Below are 18,374 nucleotides of genomic sequence, written 5' to 3'. Positions count from 1 at the left end.
AACTAACTTCAATTCTCCCAGGGGTAAAATATTAACATTTTTAAATGAAATTAAGTATCACAATCTTCTTTTAATTATTATAAAAAGACTTAGAAGAAATACCTGTTAAATTATTTAGTCATTTGTTAGTGGTGTAAATATTATCAGCATAGTCATAAATATTTTCTACTTTGTCTATAGACAATCAGCTAAGGATCTGTTGCTTGTAGGGTATCAGTTAAGATCTGTTTAAGGCTGCCTACTGGCCACAAAATAATTACTTATACTTGAGTGATGCCTGAATCTGTTAGATATAGTAGCAAGAAGTGTTCTTTGTTTTTGTAAGTAGGGAAAAGTTGTTTTTTCTTATCTATATTTCATTGTTGATGTTATTAAAGAGGATTAGGGTGGGGTTGAAGTAGTTGAAAATTTAATTAATCTAATCCCTTTAACAGGAATTGTTTTCATATTGATAATTCTCTGTAACAACAGTATTACAGATCACACCCATGTGAAATATTTACACTAAATATTTTAGCATGTAATCCCCTCTCCAACTTTCTCTTTGGAGAATAGTAAGATTTTCAGCTTCTTCAACTTTCTTCTTTTTTCTCTCTCTCTCTCAACCTAGAGTGCAGGGACTGGAATGAAATCTCTTTCTTCCTCTGCTAATTTTCTCTCAATGTCATCATATCTTAGTAAGTTATGTTAATGGCCATCAAATCACTAATCTCCAAGAACATGAGACCTATAAAATAAGAATAGTCCAATTGATTTTTTTTTTTTTTGATATTTACAGTCATTTGGTGTAGATACTCATTTGAAATTATTTGTTTATTCATTGATTTCACTAAATTGTTATGCTTCTGAAAATATTACTAAGAGTAGAGTCAAATGAAGAACGACACTGTCATTCTGATCCACCTCCTCCTTACATGTCCAGTGTAAACTGGGAGTCCTTAATCTGCTCAAATGTCAAGTTTTGGGGTGACCTCTGACCTCCCAACATGAAGTTACAATCACCATCCCACCCCCAATGCCATCTCCTCCTTTAATTGGCTTTATTTTCTTCATAGCAATGATCACCATGAAACATTACAAAACACATATTTGTTTGTGTAATCCATTTCCCCCACCTAGGATGGGAGTGTCCCAGAAAGCAAGAATTTGGGTTTGTTGACTGCTGTATCTTGAGAGCCAAGCCCAGTGCCTTAAGTATAGTCATATAGAAGTAAATCAACAAATAATTTTTGAATGCATGACATTTTTCTCTCATACTTTTTGGTGTCTAAAGCACAGTTTTGTGCAAAGCAATGAGAAGGTTAATGTAAATATAGACATTGACCCTGAGCCAGCCGGCCTGCTGAGCCTCAGTGGAAGGGTGCCCACAGAGCACAGACTGTGTGATTTCTGTAGCCATGTCTTTGTCAAGGACTAAAACTGGGTTGTGCAATTGGCCTCCACACGTTTCCAATTTTAAGTCATACAAAGCAGACAATCTCAAAAGATGCTCTCCAGGACAATAGGGGTGACTGGTGACTAAACCCAAGAAGGACCCCATGACCAAATACCACTGTGAAACTAGGTATGGAGTGAAGCTAAGCACGGTCCTTAATTTCAAGTCATCTCAGATTATGATAGTACTCATTAGGACTCTCCAAAACAAGACAATTAGGCTGTTTCCCAGACTCATTTGATCTTAGACATTTCCTTTTCTACTCCCAATCCTGTTTCTACAGCAGGATCACAACAGAAGAAGCTTCATTGACTTGGAAACCCAAAAGGCCCACAGGAGGTGGAAGGCATGGTCCTGGTCCTGCCTCTTACTCACTTGGTTATGTGACCAGGGACAAGTTACCCAACACTTCTCTGTTCCTCAACTTCCCCTTCTATAAGATAGGGATGAGAAAAATGACCCAGGCTTATGTATGTAAACTGTCTGGCACACAGTGCTAACAAAATGGTGGTTATGGCCAACACCTCTTATGGAGTATAGGCATGATGCCTTTTTGAGAGATTTCTTCAAGTGTGTTTTCTAAGATAGATTTGTGAGTGCTAACCTATTTCCAGAATCAGCCTGATGTGCCTCCTCCTGTGGTCCCAGCACAATGTCCCCCTCTGAGAAACTCTGTGCACCTACACTAAGGGCAAACAAATGCTATCTTTCAGCATGGCTTAGTACAAATGTCTGATAACTCACTTTGGTGGATCCCAGGGAGTCTTTTCTTCTGTTTCCATACCCCTGACCTCAGATGCAAATGCTTTTGTCAGGAGAAAGGTGGGAGCATCTAAGTTGACAATTTTGCAGATGGCCACTTGCTGACAGACTTTGAAGTGACCATATTTTTTCAGTAAATTTCAAATAGAGGTGTGATTTGTGTAAATTTGACCCCTTCCTGTAAAATGTGCATTTACATATATTTAGAATGTATAAATCCTGACAGATTCCACAATATTTATAGCCCTCCATAAAAAGCCTTTGCCAGTTTGCAGAGCGTTGCATTTGGCTCTCTGGTATGCTTAAAAGAGTTTAAATAATAATAAATTTGGTGATTTATTCCACCTGGAACAGAAACTTATTTTCCCCCTCCCCCTTGGCTCATTTTGAAGGGGATACTATAAATAGTGCCACAGACGCTGGGATCAGGAATAGGGAGATGAAATTTGAGAGAGAAGTACAGAACATTTTTATGATCACTGATTCCTTGCATGTATTTTTAAAACAGTTCTGTTCCTCAAATAATGTACCTTCTCTCCTTTCTCCTGCCCTATCTCAATTATGCTTGAGTTCCCTAGACCTGTTGCCAGATTGAGGATTCAGTTCCATTAATGGGAAAGAGAGAGAGAATATTAGCTGACTAGGTAGGAGAAAGTTGCCTCTAGGGAGACCAAAGCAATTCTCCAATATTCATCTTATATTTCACAGTAGTCAGCTGGTAACTGAGCATTGGTATCTAAAGTGTAAATTCATTATCTGAAGCCTAGCTCATGCATTCTACAGGTATGATGCAAAGCCCACGGTTCATGAAAAAGAAACAGAAATCTAATTATAATTACAAAAGAAAGCCTAAGGACAATGTCAGAGGATTGATTCTTTTGCCCACCTATGCTCATAATTACCGAGTACTGGATAATAGAGACACACTTGAATAGTTGACTCCAAATGATGCTATTTGTTTCCTTAAAAGCAAAATAAACAAAAAGCTGGGAGCCTGGCATTTGCCATAGAATCTACTGATGAAAGCTGAGAGCAACCAATTAGTATAGCACAAGCGGTGTTGTAACTTGTTGTGATATATAGATAGGAGATTTGTTTCCAGCTTCTTGTTCAAATAGGCTGTGAAGGAAGTAGCCTTTGTTAGAGGGAGAATAATAATAACCCATATTCACAGAGAGCTGCCCGTGGCTGACACGAAGTAACCAATACATCAAGTGCCTGTGGTTTGATATGCAACAACCTCCTAATTGAGTAGTGGGCTTTCTTGTCCTGATAACCTGGAGCATACCCCCAGCTCCAGGATGTTCTAGCTAATACGATGGCAGATATTTAGACCAAGCCCCAGAGCCTATAGGGCACCAAATTTTAATGATTTGTGGCGAACAAAGTAAATGTTTTAAAACTAGACTTTATGAAGCAGGGACCCAGTTAAGTATAAAGGATTTGAGGAAAAGCCACAAGAAGCTAAACATTGTATGTAATGTCTCCCTCACAGGACACAGGTAACTATGGTTCATGGCTAATTTTAAAGCTTTGCTTTTTAAAGAACTGTGCTCTTAAGAAATGTCCTTGAGGCAGGGAAGAATTTCCCTTGCTTTTCTAGAGCATCTTTCTAAGAGGAAGCGGGAGGTATTGAGCTGTTAAACAGTTGCTCACTGTCTTTGTGCTTCTGTGACCACATTATGGGTCTAACACATATGGGATAAATAAACTGTTTTCATTTCTTAAAACACATGGAAGGAAACAAGACAGGAAAATTACCATATTGCTTTTTTTTTTTTTTTTTAAGCTATTAAAGAGGAGAATCCAGTTAGGGGAAATAAAAATGATTACTGAACCAGGTTTGGGTTTGTTCTTTTTTTAAAAAAAAAAAAATTATTTTAAAGATGTAGGGTGCGATTCAGGGTTTGTATATGAATGGTGATTGTACAGGTAAAGTTTGGGCCTCACTTTTGTCTCCACTTTACCTGGTTTGAGATTAGGTACCCTTATTGATGAAGTGTGCTCCCCTCATCCCACCCCAGCAGTTTCCCACTACTGCCAATCCCTTTCTTGTAGTATTATGATAATTGTTCTGGGTTCGCTTATGAGTGAGAACATGTGGTACTCATTTCTTTGTTTCTGTGATAGATCACTGAGTATGATAGACACTAAATCCATCCAAATTGCTGCAAAGTTCATAATTTTCATTTTTCCTAGCCTCTTACTGAGCAACAGCAAAATGGCAAGACTTATGCCAACCCAGTGTTCTGATGCCCCTCTTTTGTTCTTCTTCCATAGGGCAACCCCTACATGTGCAATAATGAGTGTGATGCAAGCACCCCCGAACTGGCACACCCCCCTGAGCTGATGTTTGATTTCGAAGGAAGACATCCCTCTACATTTTGGCAGTCTGCCACTTGGAAGGAGTACCCCAAGCCTCTCCAGGTGAACATCACTCTGTCTTGGAGCAAAACCATCGAGCTAACAGACAACATAGTAATTACCTTTGAATCGGGGCGCCCAGACCAAATGATCCTGGAGAAGTCTCTTGATTATGGACGAACATGGCAGCCCTACCAGTATTATGCCACAGACTGCCTTGACGCTTTTCACATGGATCCTAAATCCGTGAAGGATTTGTCACAGCATACAGTCCTAGAGATCATTTGCACAGAGGAGTACTCCACAGGGTATACAACAACTAGCAAAATAATCCACTTTGAGATCAAAGATAGGTTTGCGTTTTTTGCTGGACCTCGGCTACGCAACATGGCCTCCCTCTACGGTCAGCTGGATACCACCAAGAAACTCAGAGATTTCTTTACAGTCACAGACCTGAGGATAAGGCTGTTAAGACCAGCCGTAGGGGAGATATTTGTAGATGAACTACACTTAGCACGCTACTTTTACGCGATCTCGGACATAAAGGTGCGAGGAAGGTAAGAGAACCTCTGTCTGCCTTGAATGGGAAGGGGTGTGTCCAAAGAAAATGCTCACATGTTTGGCCCACAATGGTAAAGTGACATCTGTTAGTTTCCACTGTAACATTTTCGCAGGAACACCAGTGTAAGGAGTAGATTCTGAGACCCTTCACACTCACCAGTAATTTGTAATCTCAAACTTGCTGTTGCTGAACCTGGCATGATTCTTCAGAATGTAAATAAAAACAAACAAACAAAAAAGGAACTCCCTAGGTCTGGACAGGAGGTTCTTAAGTCTGTAAGTAATGAAACCAAGGGAAAGCAAAAGCCATTTGCCCAATAAGGGACTGCAGAGCAAGAAATACATCTTACCATTGTTTTTAGGTGCAAGAAAGGGTTTCAGCATGGTTCAACAATTCATTTATGTTTTGTTATATTGCACAAAAAATCCCGTAAATAAAAGTTATATTTGTTTACATTTATTAAAGCAGAACCGAAAGCCTCTAGGAAACAATGCATTTGTTAAATTGGGACAACCTCTACTTTTCGTGTTTTTGGATATTATTTTATTAAAATATATATACTAGCATTTACAATATAGACCTGAGTTGGGCTCCCTTCAAGTTGTAGATCAATTACAAATAGACTAGATTTGAAATACATTAATTAAACACAGTCAAGAATATCTTTGGTTTTGATAATATATCAGAGACAGAATTGAGCAAGTTCTCAAGAATTTGAAGATGTTTAAATTAAAAACTTGAATAATGAGGAACAGGACCACCAACATAGAGATTTCCAATCAGTTTTTTAAGCATGGCCTATTATCAAAATGACCAAATGATGGGAATGGATAGAAGCATGTGATAACGAGTGGGAAAAACTGAAGTTAAGAGCAGAGTATCTAAAAAATAGAAAAAAGGGAAAGACAGGAAAAACAATCATATGCCAGTGAAAAGGCCAAGAGAGCTTTAGATCCAAAAGTATGAGGACAAGAATACAAATGGTATATATCATGTAGTTTTTGTTTTGTTTTGTGTTGGGGGTCTCACTCTATCACCCAGGCTGGAGTGCACTGGCATGATAAACAGTTACAGCAGCCTCAACCGCCTGTGCTCAGGTGATTCTTTCACCTCAGTCTCCCAAGTAGCTGGGACTACAGGCATGTGCCACCATGCCTAGCTAATTTTTAAATTTTTTGTAGAGACGAGGTCTCTCTATTTTTTGTAGAGACAAGGTCTTGCCAAGTTGCCCAGACAAGTCTTGAACTCCTGGGCTCAGGCAATCCTCTCTCCTTGTCCTCCCAAAGTGCTGGAATTACAGACATGAGCCTCTGGGCCCTGGCCTAACATGTAGGTTTAATTAAGAAATCATAAAATTTAAAGCCGGGCTCGGTGGCTCAGTCTGTAATCCCGCACCTTTGGGAGGCTGAGGTGAGTGGATTGCTTGAGCCCGCGGGTTGGAGACCCACCTGGGCAGCGAGACCTCATCTCTACAATAAATCAAAAAATCAGCTGGGCGTAGTAGTGCATGCCTATAATTCTGGCTACTTGTAATTCTGGCTACTTGGAAGGCTGAGGCGGAAGGATCGCCAGAGCCCAGCAGGTCGAGGCTGCGGTGGCCGGCAGCGGCCACTGCACTCCAGTCTGGGTGACAAAGTAAGACTCCAACTCAAAAAAAAAAAAAAAAAAATTTAAATAGATAAGGCAGGATTAATTCCATTTACTGGCTTCCAGCCTCCCTTAGGTAGCCTAGTTCTCAGAAACTGGAGAAGTGTAAGATTCTCACACTGTCAGAGAGTTGTCAGAGAGTTGCCTCACCTATGTGTGCAAGAAGAAAGAAGAGGTCATTGCTGTTAAGGTCAGGGCCACAGTGTACACACAGAAGGAACCGGTGGACTTGACCTTAGCATGATGTCAAAGGTTTCAGAATCTTAACTGTGGAAGAGTAATAGGAAATGGTGGCCATTTACTCTTGGATTTGTGTTCCTCACGGAAGAATCAAGAATCTTTATTTGTAAAGTCTTTCTTAAAACTTTTAACCAAATTCTTGGTGATGTATGATGAATATACAGAGGGTGCCAAAAAATGTGTACACATTTTAAGCAAGGATAAAACTATATTAAAATGGTAATACTCAATATATACTGATAGCAAAAGATGAATACCAGTCACGTCTAACTTCTGCAATTACAAGAGGTGCTCAAGGTGGTTTCCATCAGTGTCCAGATACTTCTGATGACAGTAAATGACTGCAGAGCTTGTTACTGTGTGAGGCCTCACAGATCTTCCCTTTTGTACATTTCACACAGCACCATGTGTCCCACTCATCATGCATGGATTGGTGCAGTTGTCAGGCGTGCAGGAGGTTCTATACATACTCAACACCTCTATTGTCATTGTACTTCCACAATGTTCTTGAGTTTCAAAGACCACTTCAGAATGGTCTTGTGTTCCTCGAATGACAACCCCGCTCTTCAGCCATTTTCTTTGACTGTCCTGCCTGTCACATGGTGATGCTCACATTAATTTGATTAATGCCATCTTTTGAGCAAATGTCATACTACACATTGCTACTATAATTCAATTCAACTTCAAAAAGTAATCCATAGATAACATCGCTAAAATGTATATACATTTTTTTGGCATCCTCAGTATCTCAAAATAATATTTTGGAGAGAAATATGTATTGACTAAAGATTGAGCTTGTGAATTCTGGAATATAGGGGATAGTTCATGTAATAGTTAGCAGGATACCATGACAGGACAGTATGGAGCTGTTGCCTTAAACATGAATTTGCTACTTACAATAATGTAATGCAGCCATTATACACATGAACATTTTGGCAAAAGATTATCATTTTCTATAATCTTATTCTAGAATATCTAGACATATGATATATGAAAAGAATTTGATGTTGATATTATTATCAATAGCTTACCACAATGAAGTAACTAACAACTGTTCATCTACACAAATAAAGGTCAAAATTAATAAACTAAGATTTGAATTTTTATCCTAATGCAATCTACATTATTAAGTGGATTGATCTAGGTCAGTTTCCTTGCATTTCAATAAATCCTTAATCTGTCCAAATCCCTATGTCTCCACTTCCCCAAACACTCTTATTTGCCACTTGTTGCTAGTAAATAGATATTATCCAAGGTGTTTTCTTAGTTACACAATTGGAAGTGTTGATTTTTAAGTAGTTTGTTTTCTTCTAAGCTTTTCATAACTAAATTAATTGAAGAGTTATATTTGGCAGCTGCATAAATTTTATAGAATACAAATTCGTCAACGTTATGTTGTTTATTTGAAGTAAACAGTTTCTAGGAAGTAAACTGATTTATTATAATAATTTTTTTTTTTTTTGAGTTGGAGTCTCACTCTGTTGCCCAGACTGGAGTGCAGTGGCCGCTCCCGGCCACCGCAGCCTCGACCTGCTGGGCTCTGGTGATCCTTCCACCTCAGCCTTCCAAGTAGCCGGAATTACAGGCATGCGCTACCATGCCCGGCTGATTTTTTTGATTTATTGTAGAGATGAGGTCTCGCTGCCCAGGTGGGTCTCGAACCCACAGGCTCAGGCAATCCACTCCCCTCAGCCTCTCAAAGGCACGGGATTACAGGCTGAGCCACCAAGTCCGGCTTATTGTAATAATTTTTAAATCTGAAAGATAAAGCTTTTAGTTTGGGACGTAACCACTGTTAATGCTTATTTTTGTGGTCAGTATTCATTTTTGTTTCCTCTGAATTATTTCAAAGAAAGTGTAAAATGCACTTTAAAGCTGATGACATTTTTGTATGTATTCTCCACTGGGGTCAGACACGCTGTCTTCTAAGGGCAGCTTGTTAGAAATGTGGGTCTTTCCAGATTCACCACCTTTTTATCATCTCCAAACTAACCGTGTCCTCCAGCAGCATCTCAGTGGTTCTGAGAAGTTTGAAGGAGCCTCCTCCCTTCTCCGGACCCAGCTCCACTGCCCCTTCCTGGTCACCAGTCAGCTGTAAACTGGTGAGAAGCAGCTGGGCAAATGAAAAAGGTCCAGCAGAGGTGAGCCCCTTCCAGAAGGTCCCACTCTGTCACCTCCGTACTCTGTCCAAATCCTCAGGGCAGAACTGATGCTGGCATGTACCGCGCCAGGCACCAGATGGCTGGAGTATTTTTAGTCTTAGGGGAGGGACCAAAGAAGCAAGGCCTGATGGCTCGGGCGTGTCTCCAGCTTTTAAGTTATATAAGGAAGATCCGCTCATAATGGAGCCACTAAAGGGAGATGTTGAGCTGCCGCCGGGTTCACAGGACTTTTCAGCAAAGAGGCTCGTATAATTATTTCACCCTTGAAAATTTCAGTAAGATTAATGGTCTAAGTTGTCTTTCCCTTATATAACAAATTATCTATAGTAGGATTCAGTATTGATGATCTCTAAAGAAAGTTCTAAAGGTTCTTTTTAACGCTATCATTAATATATACTTTTGAGAATATAATAGAAGCCTGGGCACGGTGGCTCATGCCTATTATCCCAACACTTTGGGAGGCTAAGGCAGGAGGATTGCATGAGCCCAGGAGTTTGAGACCAGCATAAGAAATATAGCGAGACAACCTCTCTGTAAAAAAATTTTTTAAATTTGCCAGGCATGGTGGCATGCACCTGTATTCCCAGCTACTCAGGTGACTAAGGCAGAAGGATCTCTTAAGCACAGAAGTTCAAGGCTGTGGTGAGTTGTGATCAAACCACTGCACTCCAGTCTAGGCAACAGTATATATCTCCAAAGTTTTTGTTTTCTACATCCACTATCCCATAAAATCACTGAAACACTTGACATGCCTTTGCACTTCCTATATCTGATCATGATATTGGTATTTTTTCTACTTGTGACTTCACCCCCACCCCCACTATAATGTGGAAATTGACATGAGTTATTTTGGGAGAGTAGGATGGAGACCAAATGTAAATACTTGTAGTATAGTGGTCAGAGAATAGAGTTGTTTGGTTTTTTTTTTTACCTTGAAATAATAGACAATAAACCAGGCATGGTGGTTGAGCCTGTAATCCCGCGCTTTGGGAGGTTGAGGTGAGTGGATTGCCTGAGCCTGCGGGTTTGAGACCCACCTGGGCAACTTGGCGAGACCCCATCTCTACAATAAATCAAAAAATTAGCCGGGCATGGTAACACGCACCTGTAGTTCCAGCTACTTGGAAGGCTGAGGCGGAAGGATCGCTGGAGTCCAGCAGGTCGAGGCTGCAGAGGCCAGGAGTGGCCACTGCACTCCAGTCTGGGCGACAGAGTGAAACTCCAACTCAAAAAAAAAAAGAAAGAAAGAAATAATAAACAATAAAGCAAAAATAGTTGATCTTTGCCTGAGTTGACTGAGACTGCAAATTCCCATTCTCCATTTCTTTGTGCAGTGTCCTACCGACTAGTATTGTCTGAGGTAAAAATGATGTTTTGATTGTCATCAGACGAATGTCACATTTATGTTCTTTTTGGCGTGGGATGCATCTGATACCTATTTTCCTAGTGCCCCAAATTGTAATCTCATCATAAAAAATATATTATTCTCTTGCTGCATAATTATTTTGCTTCCATTTACTCCTTCTCATTGTGTATTTATTAAGATAATGGAGGAAAAAGAGGAAGCATGGCTGTTGGCAATGTCGGCAACTCCGTAGTACTTACATTGTTCAATAAACCTAATAATCTTTGTGAGCTAATTCTGACTTATGGAAGTCCTGCTTCAGTAAATCAGGGTGATTTTCTCTAGTGAATAATAGACGAGTGCAGTGTGCCAGTACCTTAATTAAAGAGCGGCTCTCTTAGTCTTGATCTCATTTTAATTTACAGGGTAATACTACAATAATATCACTAATGGAAGGTACATTAAAGGGCATCAAGTAGCATTAACTGTATTAAATTATGGTACTTGTGTTAATTAACTGCTGAAGCAAGATGGTTCTAATGGCCAAAAAGGTCGTCTAATGCATAAATAAAATCTACCCAGATGAGGGGTGAGAGGAGAAATGAGGAGTAGATGGTTGTTCTAAATATCTTTTCATATAGACAGAAGGTTAAACTAAAAAACTGTCAAATATAGGTAATGTCCAGAATGTTTTTCTCTATCCCACAGTTGGAAGTTTTGATTTTTTCAAATATTTTGTTTCCTTCCAAGCTTTCCATAATTAAATTAACTGAATTTTTATGTGTCAGATGCACAGATTTTATAAAATATAAACTCAACATTGCTTATTATTTCTTTGAAGGAAACAGTTTCCAGGAAGTAGTGCAAATTATTAAAATAACTTTGAGACTGGGCTAGGTTACTCAGCCTGTAATCCCAGCACTTTGGGAGGCCAAGGCGAGTGGATTGCCTGAGCTTGCAAGTTTGAGAATAGCCCAGGCAACTTGGGAAGACCTCGTCTCTACAATAAATAAATAAAAAATTAGCCAGGCATGGTAGCGCATGCCTATAGTTCCGGCTACTTAGGAGACTGAGGCAGAAGGATAGCCTGTGCCCAGCAGGTCGATGCTGGGGTGGCCATGAGTGTGCCACTGCATTTCAGCCTGGGCAACAGAATAAGACTCCAAGTAAAATAATAATAATAATAATAATTTTGAAATCTGAAAGGCAAATGAACATTGAGTAACAGACTCATTTATTTTCAAGATATGCAATCAACCGCATGTCAAGTGACTAGTTTTGGACATAAGACAATGGAAATTCTATTTTAACAACATGAACTTTAAGATAGTGGCCTAGAAAAATCTAATTGACATCACCATTATTTGCCTTTTTACAAAATATTCCTAGAGGTGATTATCAGCCATTTTAATTCTCAGTGTGCTTTACACATCTCTTACCCCTTGTAATACCTACTCAGACTCCATTATAGTTGACTGTCATAATAGATAATAGCATTTTTTGCCTCTTCCACCTCTGTTGTTCGCCTCTAAGAAAGCAGCCCAGGAACATGAACATACGAGTTCCACTTCAGTAAACTTCTTGTTGCTGTCTTCACGGCTGCCACACTTAGAATCACACTCTCCCTCCCTAATCTCAGGACCTGGGAAGGGCCAGGACAGAGCCTTTCTGCCTGAGTGCCAGGAGTGAAGCAGGCCCCCACATCTCACTCTCAAAAGGAGTCAGACTTCTATTTGTAAACTCTCACTGTTTGAATGTCACTGCCTTGGTATTTACTGTAATTAGGGCAAGGTGAAACTGACATTCACTTTCTTGAAGCAAAGCTTCCACATACTTAGTGCAAAAATATGTGTTGTCACGTATGCAAGAACTCTTGAAGAAGTTTAAAAGTATAAAAGCAGTAGAGCATTTTTCAAATTTTTTGAAAAATCATGTAACACAGATTAGCACAGATGATGTAACACATGTAATACAGAAGTGATTTGCTAATTACAAAAGGCTTGTCAGTTATCCTGAAGATTTTCTAAGTCTTTTTCCTAGCCACAGCTCACATAGATCTACCAAAATATTTATTTTTCACCTCTCATGTAAGAGGCAACCCACACAATGCTTTTCAAGCAGTGGACCTGGTCTTTATCCATTCTTCCAATTAGTGCCAATTACTGAAGATGGGCTTTACTGCAACTTAACAAATTCTGCGCTTATAATACCTTCCTTCTTTCTGTCATCAATAAATACTTATCCTCCACTCTGGGACAGATGCTGGGTTAGATGGTGAATGACCCAGAGATACACAAGGCACAGTGTTTGCTCTCAAGGAGCTGACATTCAGAAAGGGCACAGACTTGAAAAAAAATAAATAATGACATCAGTTGAGTGCCTTTACCATGTGAATGTTCAAAGTGCTGTGGTAGTAGAGAAGCTACTAATTTAGTTAGGGAAGGTGAGTAAAAGCTTTGATAAGGACGTGACATGTATATGTTGTCTTGAAATAATGGGCATTAGTGTTCCAAGAAGCTGGAGCAGAATGGATATCCTAGGCAGACAAATGATATACACAAACAGGACAGCATGTCAAGAGCTCCAAGTATTCAGGAGCTGATAGCAGCCAAGGTCCTAGAGATGCTCTCCCATCTTTTCCCTAGGGGACGTTCAGCATCTCCAAGAAGCATCGAAGGATTCCTACATCTTGTTCTCAGGCTTCTCTGTGTCATAAGACATCTAAAATCATCTAGATTCTCACATATTCAATTGAGTGTAAGTGAGGAACATTTTAAGACTGTAATATAGAGACTATTCTAGGGTAGTTGTGTAGACTAGAGAACAATAATGGTGTTTAACTGAGGAACCACTATAACTCAAGTTCTGTTGCTCCAGTGGAAAGTTCAGAAAATTCACCAAATTCTAAGTGGCCATTGTATGACAAAGTTTGAGATTTGCTTAGAGAGTTGGTAGAACTCAGTACCTAATCAGATTTTGCAGAAGGGCTGAGGAAAGACTTCTGACTTCATTGGATGGTGGAACCAATAACATAGAGAATAAATACTGAACAAGATTTTAGCTCACTAGAGATTTAATTATTTTTGTTGTGCCATTTCAAGTAGTAGGAACCCAAGTGGTGATTCCAGTTAAGGATTAGAAACTACTGTTCTAGCATTGTACAAAGAGGTCTAAGTTCAAATATAAGTTGGAAAACTCTTACTTTACATGTGATGGCAGAAGTTTTGAGAATGGATGACATTGATAAAATAGAGTCTTTTCATTTCTAGTTTATAAATGGCTTTATAGAATATTTACGAAGTTCTGCAGAATATTGTCATTTAAAAGGTAGTTTCTGAAGGAAAATGAGAAGTAATCAGAGAAAATCAGGAGAGCTAGAAATGAGTGAAGGTAATTCTACTAGTCATCATCCATATTTAAGAATAATCCTTCATTCTTTGTATAGCACTTTATTTACAACATTCTTGTCAAGCACCTTATTTCCTTTCATCCTCACATGAGGCTTGTGAGGCAGGTGTTTATTAACTCCGTTTTACAGATGAGAAAACAGAGGATCAGAGAAGTCCTATGATTTTTTCCCTAATATCGCACACATAATAAAGTGACAAAATAGGGTTTTGACTGCAAACCTTATGCTTCCTTCAAACATTGTTTTTGCAGCTACACCAGCCTGAAGTGAGCTCAGTGCATGTAAGAGACCCCAAACATTCCCAAAGGAGCTGTCTTTAAATAGCAACAGCAAATCCATAAATCTTATGAATCTGCCGTTCTTGGAATGTTCTGGGAGTCACACTCTCCATGACTTTTGGCTCAGTGTTTTATTACACCAGGTTGCTGTGTGTTTATTTGGACTCCAACTTCCTCATTTCCATCAACTTTAAATTGTGTGATCCAGCTAGTTTGTCATATTGTATGAGATTTTGATGTTTTGCTGCTAATATCAGATTATGGTGATAGTTACTTATTTTCTTAGGAGAGGGGAAAAAAAGCATATTTTCTTAATATTTCTTTTTCTCTCATCTTTATAAGCTGTTAATATCTGCAGCTGCTTTCAACTAATGGCATCATCAAAACTAAAGCATGTCACAGATATTAAGGAACAAACTTAAAAATGGCAAACAACCTTAGCCTTTGTGTGTGTGTATGTCAGTCAGGGTCTCACTCTGTCTCCCAGACTAGAGTGCAGTGGCATGAACATGGACCCAAGCGATCCTCCTGCCTCAGCGTCTCAAGTAACTGGGACTACAGGCACACAACCACTACACCTGGCTAATTTTTTTTTTTTTAATTTTGTAGAGAAAAAGTCTCACCATGTTTTCCAGGCTGGTCTTGAACTCCTGAAATCAAGCGATCCTCTCACCACAGCATCCCAAAGTGCTGGAATTACAGGCTTGAGCCACCACACTCGACTCCTTAGCTTCTTTTAAGAAAGCTCCTGCTTTAAGAGAAGGCAATCTAGTTTTCTTTTAACTTCCACAAATCAGTCCACATTCTTTCTTCTAGAATTATAGTGAATGAATATGCTGTCTCCTTCATATAATAACATTTCATAAATTTGCAGTTAATGGTCTCTATCCCCCAGGTCTTTTTTTCAAGCTTAAATGAATATTAAACCATTCCACCATCTCAAATTTAATTTGCTCTTCTTTTAAAGGGAGAATAAAGTCCAGTAAATAAAAATATTCAACTGAAAAGCTTAGTAATGATAATTAAAATTTTTAAAAAACACAAAACAGTGATTCTTAACTTCAGTGGAAACACTTAGAATAAGACATATGGTGTGCACCCATTTTAATTGGACAACTGAGGGTCATTCTGATTTGGAGCATATTTTTAAAATCCTCAAGAAGGTCTTGAATTATAAAGAGAATATATGCATAAGCAGTTCATTTTCCTCTGAGGTTTGCACCATTATAAGGAGAGACTGTATCTAATAATTCCTTCACTTAAATTATGAAATTCATTAGCATGCAGAAAAACAACCCAGTTTCAGAGCGTGTCTCTTTATCCTGAACTCCCCAGTGACGTCAGTTCTTTAAGCTAGTGGGTCATTAAAGGAACAATGTCTCCTTTTTAAAAAAACATAAGGATATTTAGGCAAAATACCACATAATGAAAAAGCGAAATAATTTTCTCCCTCACTTGACTTATCATTTATATGGAAAGCTACATTCACATATCCAGACAATGAGAGATAGAAACACATTAACTTCTGGAGACATGTTTTTTATCCTGATTCATTGGATGTCATTTTTGGAAGGTCTTACTGGCTTTTTCATTGCTGGGGTCAGAGGTATTTCCTGATACATTAGGAGACCATGGCCATCGGTTGAAAATTAGTGTAAAAGTTTTTTTGGATCTGTGTGATCAGTGGTTTCACACAGAAATGACTTCCATTCATTCTACAAGGACAAATGTGTTAATGTCATGGTTTTTGTTGTTGTTGTTGTTGTTTGTTTTTGAGTTGTAATCTCACTCTCGCCCATGCTGAAGTGCAGTGCCATGCTCAAGGCCACCACAGCCTCAAACTGCTGGGCTTAGGCGATCCTTCCATCTCAGCCTTCCAAGTAGCTGGAACTCCAGGTTGGTCTCAAACCCCTGGTCTCAGGCAACCCTCTTGCCTCAGCCTCCCAAAGTGCTGGGATTACAGGTTTAAGCCACCATGCCCGACCAATCTTGGGTTTTTTTCTTGAGTTGGAGCCTCACTCTGCTGCTCGGGCTGGAGGGGAGTGGTACATGCACAGCTACCACAGCCTCGATCTGCTGGTCTCAGGTGATCCTCCTGCTTCAGCCTTCCAAGTAACTGGAACTACAGGCGTGTGCCACCATGCCCAGCTAATTTTTTGGTTTATTGTAGAGAAGAGGTCTCATTATGTTTCCCAGGCTGCTCTTGAACCCGTGGACTTAGGCAATCCTTTTGCCTCTGCCTCCCAAAATGCTGGGATTACAGGCGTGAGCCACTGCACCTGGCCATGGGTTTTATCATAGTAATTTGGTCGTGTGGATTGATATATTGATTTCATTGCAATATAGATCAATATTTCAATTCAGTTAGTCACTTTTAGAACTAAGTATATTAATTTAACTAGAAATGACTACCCTGCATGTAAACTCATGGTTGCTATTTCTGCCTCCGTTTTATAGGCAGGAAAACTGCATCTAAACAAGATAACTTAATCAATGACGAAGGGGGAAAGGAACATTAAAAAGTACATAGGTTGGCATTTAAGTTTGCTTCTGAACTCTCACTTGAAAAACATTGAATGGATGGGTAGACAGGCTTTAAATAGATGGTTTAGGAGCCTCATAAGACCCACTAGTCCACTCTAGAATATTATGTAACTAAGGTAGCTACCCCATTGGCTCTTCCCTGCATTGTGACTGGTACCTGAGACAACTGGCATTGTGCTAGAAATGTATTCAGAAGATCAAGGACAAATCATGAGGATTTTGAAATCATTATCTGTCTTATTTTAGAAGGAAGCACTGTCTAGGAGTTAAGAGAAATAAGTTCTAGCTTTAACTATGCCAATTACTCTTTGTGAGCTCAGAACAAGTCACAGCTCCCATAAAACTCAGAGCCTCCTCATCTACAAATGAGAGTCATGTACTAGCTTAGTGTTTCTCTGACTTCGTCTTCAGATAAAGGCCATAATGATCAAATGCACTTGGGAAATGTTCACAATTTTCCTACTCGGAGAATCATAATGGATATTAGTAAATTATAGACTCTGAGCCCTGAGATTCTCTACACGAGAGAAGTATTTTCATTGTATTGAAGGCAGACCCTCCTGAACTTACTTTTAAAAATATTTATTAATACCCCCAAAGAACTAGTATTCACAGAGCTCATGTAAGGGTAACAAGATGCTTTCAAGCTCTATATCATTGGACTCTTTGTACTATTGAAGAAAATAAATAAAAACACGTGTGTGTGTGTGTGTGTGTGTGTGTGTGTGTGTGTGTAAGCTATTTGCAATGCTAAGAACAGATTGATTTTTTTCATAGCAAGGTCTACTTTGAGTTATTATCCTTCCTATATTGTTGCTACATTGGGTGAAAAAAATGAAACCATCTTAGAGAAAGACTAGCTTTGATGAAGAGAATCTCTCTTTTTTTAATGGTTGCTCTTATTTTTTGAACCTTGGAGTATTGCCTTTCATTCTTTGAGAATTATAGAAAATTAAGTACTGTATTGAAATAGATAGGGTTTTTTTGTTTTGTTTTGTTTTTAAGCTAAAGAAATTGTGATGGAAGAGTCAGCAAAGATGTGAAATATGAAATGCCAAGTAGTACAATCTGGTGCCTTTTGGAGATAAATAGACATGCTAAAGGATTTCTATTCCTCCCGTATGTAAGCTCCTCAAACTCTAATTACAGAAATAAATTAAAATCATGTATTTAAAGAAAAATAAGTTTAACCAGTATTTAATATATATATTTGATTTGCTTTGAAGGCTATTCTTGAAACCATGGACTAATTTTAGTTCAATGCATTTTGCCTTTTGTGCCTTAGGACTGTTAATGAATTATAAATTGGAACCCAGCAAAACTAAGCATTACGTAACAGCTAAGGGATACCACCTTGCCAGGAACTGTGTTTTTGTCCTGACTGGTTTTACTCATTTAGTCCTACCAGAATATCAGGGAAGCAGAGCCGTTATAACATATTGGTGACATCCATGTGTAATTATAGATCCTTCAGTGCTACTAGGAACAGAGAACAGATGGGGGGAGGGTGGGCCAAGAGATGATGGGCGGGGGGAAGTCTGAGAGGTCAGAGATTTGGCAGGTTGGAAGGAGACAGCATCATGAACTCCTGTATTGGATTTATATAGGCAGTGTGTATGCCAGATA

General features: G+C 39.1%; 1 protein-coding gene across 1 annotated transcript in view; it reads left to right on the top strand.

Moving 5' to 3' along the window:
• Positions 1–4,479: 4,479 nt before the first annotated feature.
• Positions 4,480–18,374, top strand: part of NTNG1 (netrin G1) — a 177,143-nt gene continuing 163,248 nt past the window's right edge. The window contains exon 1 of the mRNA XM_021709453.1: positions 4,480–5,118. Within this exon, the coding sequence (XP_021565128.1) occupies positions 4,490–5,118 (629 nt within the window). The 5' untranslated portion in view covers positions 4,480–4,489. The remainder of the gene's footprint in view (positions 5,119–18,374) is intronic.

Source organism: Carlito syrichta, unplaced genomic scaffold, assembly GCF_000164805.1.
Source record: "Carlito syrichta isolate Samal-C Ts95f unplaced genomic scaffold, Tarsius_syrichta-2.0.1 Scaffold234134, whole genome shotgun sequence".
Classification (NCBI taxonomy): Eukaryota; Metazoa; Chordata; class Mammalia; order Primates; family Tarsiidae; genus Carlito; species Carlito syrichta.
The sequence above is the reverse complement of the archived record's forward strand: the minus strand, read 5'-3'. Positions and strand labels throughout refer to the sequence as shown.